This window comes from Gymnogyps californianus, chromosome 2, assembly GCF_018139145.2.
Source record: "Gymnogyps californianus isolate 813 chromosome 2, ASM1813914v2, whole genome shotgun sequence".
Lineage (NCBI taxonomy): Eukaryota > Metazoa > Chordata > Aves > Accipitriformes > Cathartidae > Gymnogyps > Gymnogyps californianus.
The window spans coordinates 78,644,707-78,657,637 of NC_059472.1; the positions used below are offsets into that span (position 1 = coordinate 78,644,707).

Consider the following 12,931-nt stretch of genomic DNA (forward strand, 5'->3'; position numbering starts at 1 on the left):
GCAGGCATAGCAATTGCCCTGCCCTGGTTCCCTGACCTGCTTTTACAATCCGCTCTAACCTCTAAAATCTCAAGGTCTAAAATCCAGCCTGCATTCCTGTTTTCTTTGTCCTGTCAGAGCTTCCTCAGCTAGAAGTACATATTTCTGCATTCTTATGTGTGTGCACATGTCTATTACTGGGATAATTAAAGGGAATTTGGGTTCTGACTGTCTGTGCCCTCAGGGAAGAGACAGTAACATCTGCTGCAATGACTACTTATTTCTTCTTTTTCTGAACAAGCGTTTTGAATTGTTTATGCTTCGTTGTTCAAATACATACATTGCATACAAATACAAGAAGGTGTAAGGGAAAAAAGATTGAACTCCCACCTAGATAAAAGCGGTTTCGGCGCTACAAGCACAGTTTTTATATACTCAGAATCACTTGCAAGTTCTACAGAAATTATGCAGTGACAAGGTATCAGCCATGATATACAATTACAGCCCCTTTGAGTTTTCTTTCTCTCATACACAGAAACAGCATGAAACTAGAGCCCCAGACCATTCCAGAAAAAAAACAATAAAACCTACTTTGCAAAGTTACGCTAGCCAGCTGGAAGAGATCTCATTAACCATACCCTTCCCACTTGTAAGGAAACAAACCCTTGACTCAAACATGGCATACCTGATGTTATAATATCTTTAAATTATACAGTATCAGTCATTTGAGGATAGCATTGTATTTAAAAATAATAACGAAGTATGCTTAACAACAGTTTAAGTTGCCAAGAACTGTGCTTAAAAATTTTCAGTTGCCTGATCTTCCGCACCATATTTTGAACAACAAACATAAAGTGACTGTCAAGTAAGCCAAGAGTTGAAACAGGATTTCCAAATCCTGGTCTGCTTTAAAGCAAAAGGCCTACCAATCTTTACTAATTGTTCAAATTAGGAAGCATGAAAATATCATGCCAGCAGACTACCATGAAGAAACAAATAAAAATTAAGGAAAAAGGAGAAGGGAAGAGCCAAAACTGAACCATCTGAGTTTGGGGGGCTCAGTTCTGGGATTTCCCCCATGATGCATTTAAATGCAATACAGACTCATGTTTGTCTACTTGCAGATTGCATTCAACTGTCATTCTTACTCCGTTTCGTCATCACATACATCTGTTCTCATTATTTTGTAATGGAATATTCATAAGTATCGGCCTGAATGACATCACCTTGACATAAACTCAAACCCACTGCTGTAGAAACACAGTAGGGATTGTAATCTGCCCTCTCACTGTTTAGATTCTCCACTATCCCAGCTGTGGGAAACTGCCATCCTCCTAGTAATCATTAAACTTTGTTTTCTTGAAGCTGTCAGAAGCAGATTTAGCAACCTCGCTCTTCTTGAATTGTGTATACACCTGGCTGTACAACAGATAGGAGCTCAGGGGCAGTGGATGCTTAGAAGAGAAAACAAACATAACAAAGAACTTCCAGAGGGGGACACCTGGAGAATGACAAAACAGATTTCAGGTGTCATGCTTGTAAGGGCAACCAAGGACTCACCTCCATTGCATTTCACAGCTAGGATGAGTCTTCTGTATATCAGTAAATAGCTTAACATGCATTAGAAGAAGGAGCTTAGACAGGAAGCAGAGAGATCTGAGGGATCACTGGAAACTACTAAAATCAGTTTACTCTAGCAGGCTACACGTGATGGAATGGTTTACAGGTTGTATCACTTCAACTGAAGATTCTTATGTATAAACACACACGCATATTCGGGCAAAGGAGGAGGCATCCAGGCCAGAAACATAACACACATACAAACTGCACAGTTAAAAAAAAAAAACCAACCCAAACTCAATAGTTTTAAGATTACAGGTGACCAGAAGCCTGTCATCAGATTAGAAGCAGATTACAGTAGAGATGGGATGATGTTCAGGTAAGGAGCCACAAGAAGGTATACAACATAAAAACATAGACAGTGCAGTGCTAATGCAAAGTGCTGAAGCAAAGATCCAAAGTTTCAAAAAAATTTTCAGGGAATGTTCTGGACCAACAGCATCATAGTGAGAAAACAGTAAGGCTATGTTCACATGCTTTAAGAGACAGGGAAGCCTGGGGGACAGCATATGTATGGAAAGACTATGTTATGTAAGATTTAGATAGAGGGCATAGAGGGAAAGACCAGAAGAATGATGGGAACACACCAAGGAGAAGACAAAGGGGGAAAGAAAACCTCAGGGAAACACAAGAATTATTATCCTGCACCAGACTTATGTTCCATCTGTTTTAATATCCTGTTTACGTCAGCTGCTAGTTCAAGATGGCCCAGAAAAAAAAAGGTATTAGGAGTCTGCTGTAGACTGGTGGTATTATCAATCAAGTCTTAATATTATGTCTCAATCCAATCTCTAAAAATGAGGAATGGTCTAAAACTGAAACATATAATTTAAGAGCAGAAAAGGGGGAGGAGAGAGTACAGAAAGCTAATCAACGCAAGAGATCTAAAATGAAAAAAAAAATCATAAGAAGGGCGTGACAATTCTAAGGAGAATGAAAAAACCATCAGTGAATGAAGGAGGATGAACCAAGAGAGACTTTCACTCAATTTACACTGTAAATCACCTTGCAGGTCAGCTGATCCACACTTCAGGGTAGGGACTCATTCAGCGGGATAGGCAGAGATGAGCACGCTACTATAATAAGGACTTTTTCTGAGCCGTGAAAACTGTGCCATGAAGCTCAGCTATGTTTTGACATGTGGAAATACTACTTGCTGCATGTGCCCTTCCCCACACTGGAGAAAGATTTGTTTTGCCCTGGGGAGGTTCTGCCAGTCAAAAACCAGTAACTTCACACCTCAACCAGCACAGAGCCCACATGCTCTTCTCAGCGAGCGCAGGTCCCCTTCCAGTTACCAGCTCTGGCCCCTGTGCTGCCGCTGCCTGTCTTCCCAAACGTGACACAGAGGGACGGACTGACCACGTAACACACTTGACATCCTTAGTCATGCCCTCTCTTCAGAGGGGCTTAATCTTTCACCTTTTAACACCTACATGCTGGCTTTGGCAACCGGCCATAGAATTCATTTTGAAGGAAATCATGTCGTATGGTTATGGGAAACCAGTATTTGGTGTCGACATGGAGTTTTGTAAAGAAACCTGCTCAATTTTTATGTAAGTATTGTAGGGAACAGAAGCATAAAGCCAACTGCCTATAGACAGTTATAATAACGCTATGTTATTTTTGTGGGAAATATCTATGTTTCAATTAGCAAGACATTGTTTCTAGAACTGACCATCTTGCAATGATGCATTCTTATTTATGTTGGCATATGAACATACTAAACTTCTTTATTTACATTGTTTTAGCATAATACAATTTCTTGATTCTATCAGTTCTGCCCAAGACTATAGCTCATAAAATATTTTCAGGTCTGAACATACTTCATGCAAAAAATACAAAGACCAACAAAACAAGTCATATTGTAACACAAGGGGCATACAGGGTAAAGCCTGACGCTAATCTTGGTAAGAGCTTGGAGCCAGGACTTCAAAGTGGAACATACTCCCCACCCCCTTCACTCCCCCACTGCAAAACCAAAAAGATGCCCCCAAGCCAAAAAAAGAAAGCAACAAGCAAGAAAAAGAAAAGGAAAAACCACAACCCCACAAACAACAGAATAGCACTTCTCTTTGTAGAAATTATTTTTGTTCTAAAGGGCACTGTCAAACTCCAGGTATTTGTCATTATTAACAACTACTTTAGTCGATTTACTGTAGAGCTAGTTGTAAAATGGTGAGCTCCTGATTCTCAGAAATGGTAGAGAAGAACCACATTTCTTTGTCCTTAAAGCCTTCAGAACAAAACCTGAAGTGAGCCCTGTAAGTGGAAAGACAAGCTTACGACAAGTCAAAGTGTGGTCTCACCTGAATGTGACAAATTGCCACGTAACAAGTAAGCATCTACCATGTTCAGCCACGCAAACAAAATCAGCTGCTATTCAGCATCCTATAGTCTTGTCAATAGCAAATGAGCAGTGCCGCAGAAGGGAGGCAGGAAAGAAAGCATGTGAAAAAAAATCACTTCGAAGAAGCACTGACTGCACTTCTCTGCTTCCACCCATTCTGTCAAATAAACACGAAGTATCTCTGGAATTTTATTTAAGAAATTAAGGGGAAAAAGGGAAAATTAACAAATGTTTTTCCTCCAAACCTCTAAGATTCCTGGAAATTGTAGAGCTCCAGGCAAGGCCCAAGGGTGGGCCAGGGTTTCTCCAGATCTCTCAGCCGATGCAATAGCCAGTAGAAGGTGATATTCAGTGACAGGCAGTAAGGGCAGCAGGTGCCACCGAGTGAATGCAAGACAGGCCCCGTAAACGCTGGGCAGAACCTGGAAGGGAAGACCACTGGAACGGGTCTTTCCAGAAATTTGGTCACTACCAAGTATGAAAACAGAGTTGCCCAGGATCAGAAGGCCAGTAATGGCAATTGTCACCATCTTTCATGAACTAGCAGTCTAGGTTACTTCAGAAGTAACCGAGAAGAACTGAATTAAGGACGTTTCTTGAGGAATGTAGAGCCATGCTGCTGCCGCTGCTGTGAGAGGCCAGGCAGGCTGTGCAGGCACCCTTGCCAGTGGTGGAGCCCGCAGGGCCACCCGCTCCACACAGCACAACCGTGTCCTGCCAGGCTGTGACGACAGTGCAGCCATGAGCTCCGTGAAGAGCTGGACACCAATGAGTTACATCAACGCAAGTTAAAAAGGGCTGACACTCAGCTCCTTAGCCAGGCAATGCTAACATAGCCCAACAGGATATTATCCTCTTCAGTCAACGCTCAGTAGCTTTGGACATGTTGCAGTGCAGTCCCTGAAGAGGGAGAAGAACCAATTCACATGAACCAGCATGGAGATTATGCATAGAGAACTTAAAACTTCAGGAAAACATAATTTACACACTGCCAGATGTTTCAGAAACAATGGATATGCGTCAGTAATGCCTTTTCCAAGGGGTAGATCAGTAGAATATTCACACTGACAGCTGTCAATAGAAGGGACAGAGTATACCTTAAACATCTTACGAAAAAAATTAAAATACTGTCTGGTGAAAAAAAAATAAAATAGAGAAAAATCAAAGCAATATTGTGTTTCCTGTTGTCTTTAAACACACCAAAACTTCTAGAAGATGATAGAACTTCAGCTGTTTAGGAGCTCTATTTCTTGGTTGCTGATCGGTTTCTTTAACATATTCCAGTTTGGATGTTTTACAACCTTTCAGTAAAAATGCCCATCTCCATTAAAAAACCATCTCTTTTGAAGAAGAAGAAAAAAAGAACAAAAACCCAGATTTTAATTCCATCTGCCCGCTTTGTACAGCTAGCGGAATGTGGCAGGAGCCTCTCACTCATTCTGCTGCTTCGTTAACAACCAGGAAATTTCACATGCTCCAAAATTCCACATTAGGGCAACAGGGAAGAAATCAGCCACAGAAAGGCTATGGAAGGCTCATAGGACATGTCTGTGCAGCTCACCAGCCATTGCAGCCACTGCTGATTTTCAATTATCAGAAACTTATGAAAATTGTTAACATTCTGTGATGGTCTAGCACTTGGCTGGGATGCCAAAAAAACTGTAAATTGACGCTTGCTTTGAAACATGATCACTTCCACCAAACAAAAAAAAAAAAAAAAAAAAAAGTTAGCCGGTATGCAAGTCCTTTCCTTAGAGAATTCAGTCCCTGCCATACTCTGGTTTTTATGGGAATGCACACCAAAGATACTGGATGATTCAGGGAAATAGTAAGGTGATAGTATCCTTCAATCTTCAAAGCCATAATTTTTAAAATTAACAGTAAGCAGTTTAAAGTTGCCATCCCCCAGCAGGCGCTTAGTCTCCTCTACAAAAGTAAAGGCAAACCTGATTTGATACAAAAAATATCCAACTGGTGGAGGAATTATTTTCCTCCTTAAGAGGGGATGGTTCTTGGCAGGGTAGTGCAAGCAATCTTGTAGTCCTATCGTCTAGACAAACCAAAGTTGCAATATCTAGCAATCAACTCTTCTTCACTGATGAATCATCTTTATTTAAAGGAAAACCCAGAAGAGGATAGGGGATGGAAAGCAATACACCTCAATCCCACTACTGAAGCTGGCAGGAGGTCTTTAAAGGGTATTTTTGAAAACCAGTGGAAAGAGAAGGAAAAAGCAATAAAACCTGAGCAGCTCAATAGACTATTAGTTTAAACAGTAGCTTGCAACAAGATTAGGGGAAAGACAAGTGAGTACAAACAAAAACAAGTTCATACACCATGTATCCTTCTTCATTCAGCCCACATGTTATTTCCGCTTGGCACATGTTAAGTGCATGCACTCCATATACAAACCACATGATAAAATGAGCAGAGTGATGTACTGAGTCTATATTACTCAGACAAACATCAAGTGAGGGAATTCTGTGGTGGTTAGACAATAAGGTTAAGAAAATACATTTCTTAGGATTCCCAAACCAAGGAATCAAAAAATAACTATGCTATTTTTCTTTTTTGGTTAACCTCAAGTAGAAATGAAGGGTTTATGTTCATTTCTTCTATGGATTGAGGCATGTTATTTTTAAGCATGTTTATTCAACAGATAACTTCTTTAAAGCACAGTGTGTATTTAAAATATCACTAAATACAGCTTCTAAAATTATGTCAACTGATGCTTTTTTGTTGAGACAGCACAACCTTAAATTCTGATTACTTTATGGGAGCATAAAAGAATGAGATTTGCCCCAGAGCAGATGATCTCAGCTGTACCTTCAACATCAATTAAGTCAAGTTTACAACTGTACTTTATTTCCAATAGAAAAGCCTAAGAAATTCGACTTTACACAGGTAAACTGCAGGACAGTCAATACTTAAAACTTCACACCTGAATTTGGAGTTGGGTCAATTTTTTTTCCAGCTTTCTCTCACATACCGCTAAGCAGGTGGGATGGCCCCATCAGTTCTACCTTATGGATGGGGTCTGCCTACAGCACAAGTCTTCAGCTGAGTGTGCGAGTTTTGACAGGTCTGGCAATTTCAAAGTTCAGCAAATGTGGGGTGAAAACAAGGTGCCAGTGTAACTACTTTTACACTTTTTGTTTGTTTGGTTGGTTTTTTGTATCAGTAATAAAATATTAGCTCTACAGAGAGCTACCACAGAGGTTCTGTAGAGCGGGTGGCTGAGTGCTTTGAAACCTATGGAAATATTTAGACAAATGTTACACTACTCAACTGGTTTGCTTTGGTTTTTGCATATTTCCACTTTTATAAACAGTCATTGTTTCTCATAGGCATCTTATTTTTTTAAACACTGTTTGCCTATGATTTACCTCTCACTGTTCCTACCCAGAGGAAATTTGGTTTCCACAGCCTTTTCTAACTGTTTAGGTTAAACACATCCCTTTACTATATTAAGAGAGTGTGTTTTCCAAGAAGTTGACCATCAGTAAACCCTAATACACTTTACAGAGCTAACATTTCATATCTACATGCACATGAAAGCATATCCAGATAAAATTTAATAAAAATGAAAATTGTAAGGCTCTATCTTTAATGACAAGCTTATTTCAGTCCTTTTTCTTTCTTAACTCTTACGTTTTTCAAGCATAAATATACTTATTTATACATTATAAACATATGGAAACGTATGCAAAGACCAATAATCTCACACTATGAGTCTCTGTGTGTCCATTCTGTCACCTGCACCTTGTTTCCTTGCACCCAATTCTGTAAGTTGCACACGATTTATAACCTCTTGACTCTAATGCCTCTATTGGACTTATGGTAGCATAGCCGATGAATCCTCAGTACATGCATGTAACCTGTGCAGACAGATTTATTTATTTTTTTTAACTTTTTTTTTTTTTTTTAAAGCCTGAATTTCAACAGACTAGCACACCTTTGCACATCTGGAGGCAGACTCCTCTTTGGAGAGAAAGGAACTTAAAAGAGGGACTATGCATCATCACAGTTAGTCCCACCACATAAAACACTGAACTGCACGCTACCGGGCTGATCCTGTCAATCCATCCCATACTTATAGGTCTGCTTTTATATAAATCTGATCTCTGTGATAGTTCCTACCAACTTTAAATAATGAGAAAAGGAAATTTCCAGCTTCCAAGGAAGACACAAAGTGCCTTATTCTGGTCTAGGGAAGAAATATGACAACAGATTTTAGAGCTGAAACATTTTCAGATCCACAGTAGACTTTCTTATTTATTATAATTTCTGGGAGAGAGAAAAGGTGCGTTATGCATTCCTAACATTAATTATGCAGATAAACAAATTACAACATGATTACTACTACTGTGTATGAGAGACATAAAGTGAAAGAGATTTTTTTAGATCATGTCAAAAATCCTTTGAAAGTGCATGCATCTCCCCTGCTTCTGCAACTTCTCTTTCCTCTTCCACCAGCAAAGTACTTGAGTAAAGGTTCTCAACTGGTGGGTGGAATTCTTGCCGTTTGGTATCAGGAGATATATCACAGACCTTCAGCTAAAACTATTTAGCCACAAAAATCAGTGATAGAAATAGTATATGCCTCTCTACAAAAGGTAGCTTGATAGGATCAGCACCTAAGTGAGCAGTTTTTGATGGGCAGTGGGAAAGTAAGCAAGCTCTTTCAGGAGATACACTCCCTTTCCATATTTCACCATGACAACTCCTGGGGACTACTTTTTCTTTTTATTAGTTTTTTGCAGCTGTTCATCCATACGCTACACCAGACTCTCACTCCATTAGTTTTATTTCACAGTTTATACTCCATCTACCATGCCTCTCAAAGGAAGACAAATCAAATAAGTACATTGATATTTTGGCATACCAGAAACTACAAAAAAAGGCTTTAGTCAGTTATAAATAAAACAAAAGAGTTGATATCTCTATAAAGTTAGTACTGAGTTTACAAGCTTTAAAGTACCTACCGCTCAATACCACTCAGCCTTAGTTGATGTTCAGCATCCCACACAGCATTTAGCTCTGGTGGATCTAATATTATTATAAGATGACTTTACAGAATAGGGTATTAATTCAGCATTCAAATTAAAGGTTTCGTAGCTGTTAAGAATTGATTTCAGGATTCTGTGTTGGTCTAGCAGCACTAATAATGTCAATAGATACAGAGGGCATTTTCCTATAGGCATTCATGAAGTCAGTAAATGCCACAGGAAGAATAGAGAAATCAGGAAGAGGGCTGGTTGAATCCTGCCAACTCCTACTGCAGGATTCATTCACAGAGTAGCTCTTCTCACACACATCTCTTCTTTTATACTTTGATACCCCAAGTAGTCCATTCCTAACATACAGGTTCAAAGACAAACCTCTCAGTCATCTTTTCCTTCGGTCTCATATCTTCTGTTTTCCCTTAACTAGCAGTCCTGCAACTACAAGTCAACTGCTGTGTGCCCACACCAGTTATGTTACCTAGCTATCACATACTGTATACTGCATTGCAAATATGTTTCCACATGTACTTTCTAAGATTTACTGATGATTCCCAACAGATTATTGTGGTGAGTATGAGCTTGTCAGAATATTTTTAAGTGAAGGAAAACTTTTTCAAGATATGTTAGTTCATAAAAGCTAAGGTATGTCATGGATATGTACTGATTAATGATATTTTTACCACAAAGGTCAAGAGGGAGTAAGATTTTCAATGCCAGATTAAGTCTCATATTAACAATCTGACAATAAATGCTTCTATATAATTGTATTTCCCACACATATTTACAGCAAAAAGTAATTGGTTTTGTTCAGTGAACTCTAACTGTGACACTATCTCTGGTTACATCAAAAGATGCAACTGAAACAAGATGACAGAGGAGGTCTCTGTCCCCAAAAAGCCTTAGCATCGTAACTTAGAACTGGAAGGATATCACTAGAAAGTAAATATGACAGAGAACAATAACGGTCTAAAAGGCAGGATCAGGCTAAATTCAAGCTACTCTCCTAAATGTTGGCTGAATCAGATTCATAAACCAACACATTTTTAATCAACTTTTAGCATGTGGCTCTGGTAATGAGTCTCAATTATTTGCTTTTACAGTTGCATATACCAAAAAAAAAAAAGTACATGCAGTGATCCCTTAGTTTGTGAAATTAAACAGTTAAGTGCCAGAATTTTAACTGCGCCACTTTAATTTACATTGTCTATGTGTGTTACGATAAAAATAACATTTTTTAACTAAGTTATACACACAACATGAATGCTAAGAAAACCAGAACTTCATCAGAATAAATCATACTATTTAGTCTATCAATAAATTAGAGATAAAGGTCCCTCCTTCACAATAGACTGATGGCTTACTGTTCCCAGGTACAGAATGGAACCACTTTAGTTCATTCTCCAATGTATTGGAGAAAGGGACAGCTGGTACCATTACTCTTATTAAACCATTAAAATGCCAGAACAAAAATACTTTCTGCAGAAAACACAACATTATTTTCTCTAACTTTATGAAAAGAATGGAAACAAATCTTTTTTCAATTAAAATTCAATAAAACCTAATTCATTGGAACAAAAAAATTACACATGTGCTTTCTTAGAGAAACAGAAGGAATGCAATATGTAATATAATACATCTTAATCCCTACATCCTCATAGCTACAAACTATTTGGAACTTGTTCTAAGTTGCGACACTAATGGAAAAATCTCAATTCAAATAAATAAAAAATCAAGTAAGTTATTAAATGTCTCAGGTTTTTACGGACAACATCCTCCAAGTGTTCTTCGCTTTGTTCCAACTGTTCCTCAGCGGTCCATCCCAATACTCAAGATGACAACCACATGTATGAAGAGACTGGCTTGGCGAAGCAAGGAACTCATGGTGCAGTTCCAATGCAAAAAGGCTATATGTATGAGGTGTAAGCAGGGACAAGGTGACCAAGGAGGAATTTAGAAACACCACAGGGGCATGTAAGGATTGTGTCAGGTTAAACAAAGTTCAGTGGGAGTTAAGACTTGCACAGAATGTCAAGGGCAACAAGAACAGCTTCTACTGCTACAATAGTAATTAAAGGTCGAACAGGGAAAATGTAAGCCTGTTGCTGAATTGGGCAGGTGATCTAGTGCCAGCAGACACAGATGACACTGAGGGACTCAATACCTCCTTTGTTTCAGTCTTCACCAACAAGGTCTCAAAGGCATCTGGTATTTAGCTAAGGGGTTCAAGAACTATCAGCAGCAGATGCAGCCTGAGTCAGGGATGACTTGCAAGGTCTCAACCTATATAAATCCATGGAATCAGACAAGCTGCATCCACGGACACTGAGATAACTGGCCACTCTTCATCTCTGAGAAGTCACAGAGATGAAGGAAGGTCCTCAGTAACTACAGGAAAACAAATGTGGGAACTACAAGCCAGTCAATCTCACTTAAGTTCCGGGAAAGTTATGTAGTTACTCCTCTTGGAATGCACTTTTCCAGACATACAGAGGAGAAGAAGGTGACTGAGAACAGTCAGCACGGATTTGCCAAGGGTAAATCATGCCTGACCAACCCAATTGCCTTCTATATAATGACTAGTTTTGCTGATGAGGGGAGAGCAGGGGATGTCATTTATCTCAAGGCTTTCAACACTTTCTCACTGCCAGTTAGTATGTTACAGTCTGTCTCTCCAGGTGGGCAACCAGATGGGTAAAAAGACTGTTGGATGATCAAGCCCAGAGAGTAAATGTTTTATGGACCTTACTCCACCATGAGGCTGTTAACAAGCGGAGTATCACAAGGGTTGATCCTGGGACCTGTCCTGTTTAACACCTTAATCAATGACCAAGGGGAGGCAACAGAGCGCAGTCTGTAAAGTTTGTAGATAACACCAAATTCAGAGAAACAGTTGATAAGCTTCAGGGCAGGGCTACCCATCCAGAGGGACGTAGATGGGCTGGAGGAATGGGCCAAGAGCAACCTCATGAAATTAACTGTACACATGCAGAGTCCTGCACCTGGAAAGGAACAACCCCATGCAACAGTACAGGCTGGTTTTAATCACAGAAGAAAATGAGTCACCCACCTTTAAATGACACATTCAGCATCAAATTCTGAACAAGTTTTGCAAGCCTAGTTGTATTTAACTTGTATGGAATACAGTCCAGGTTACTATATAACAGCACTGAATGCACTTTTTTTTCATACCATTATACATTAAAAACAGAGGTTTCCATGAAGAGATTACACAATCCTTAGCCTACTTCTGGAAAAGTTTTTTTGCGCTTACCCCTTACCTTTGTATGCAATAACTGGGTGCTCAGCTCTGTGGCAGTGGATATCTTTTGTTGTTGTTGGCTCCAGTATTCCTAATACCCCAAGTCCTGCCAACAGCACCGCAAGGAGGCAGCTTCCTTTCATGGTGGTCATGCTGTCCTCCACAGCAGTAACTTCTTTTAACTGGCTACTCTTCTTGCACTCATGTGGGAAATGCACCTGGAGAATTCAAAGACATTTACTCAAGCACAAGAGCAAACCACAGAAAAAAATTAGACAATTCTTGATGTTTAAAACAAAACAACACAACATCGCTTTCTGTCTGTGTCGTATTTGGCTCCTCAAAAGTATGCTATCAGCTGCTCCTCTAATCACTTCATAAACTTATCATCAGTTACACAATTTAGGAATATTGATTTCTTTTATCACCGAGCAGGATTCAAAAACTGTTATTCATGCCCCCCCCCCCTTCTACTTTAAAGTTTTATCTTGTAATGTGTGTGGGGAAAATAATGTTCTGCAACTTTTATTTTTTTTAGCTATAGCAAATGTATCTAAATCTATGTTCCACATTCACTTGGACCCACTGCCCCTCGCTCTGCCTTCCTCACAAAGGAAAGAGTGCTTTGATTCCTTGCAAGTATAAGGTAGGAAAGGAATTGATCTTCACGTTACTGACTGTTTGACAAAACAACAGCCCTTGAGCATGTATTTTTTG

At 39.4% G+C, this 12,931-nt stretch overlaps 1 protein-coding gene across 1 annotated transcript in view; it reads right to left on the reverse strand.

Moving 5' to 3' along the window:
* The window catches only part of SEMA5A (semaphorin 5A), a 261,292-nt gene that overhangs the window by 228,665 nt on the left and 19,696 nt on the right, over nt 1–12,931 (reverse strand). Inside the window, exon 2 of the mRNA XM_050891819.1 lies at nt 12,234–12,432. Within this exon, the coding sequence (XP_050747776.1) occupies nt 12,234–12,366 (133 nt within the window). The 5' untranslated portion in view covers nt 12,367–12,432. The remainder of the gene's footprint in view (nt 1–12,233; nt 12,433–12,931) is intronic.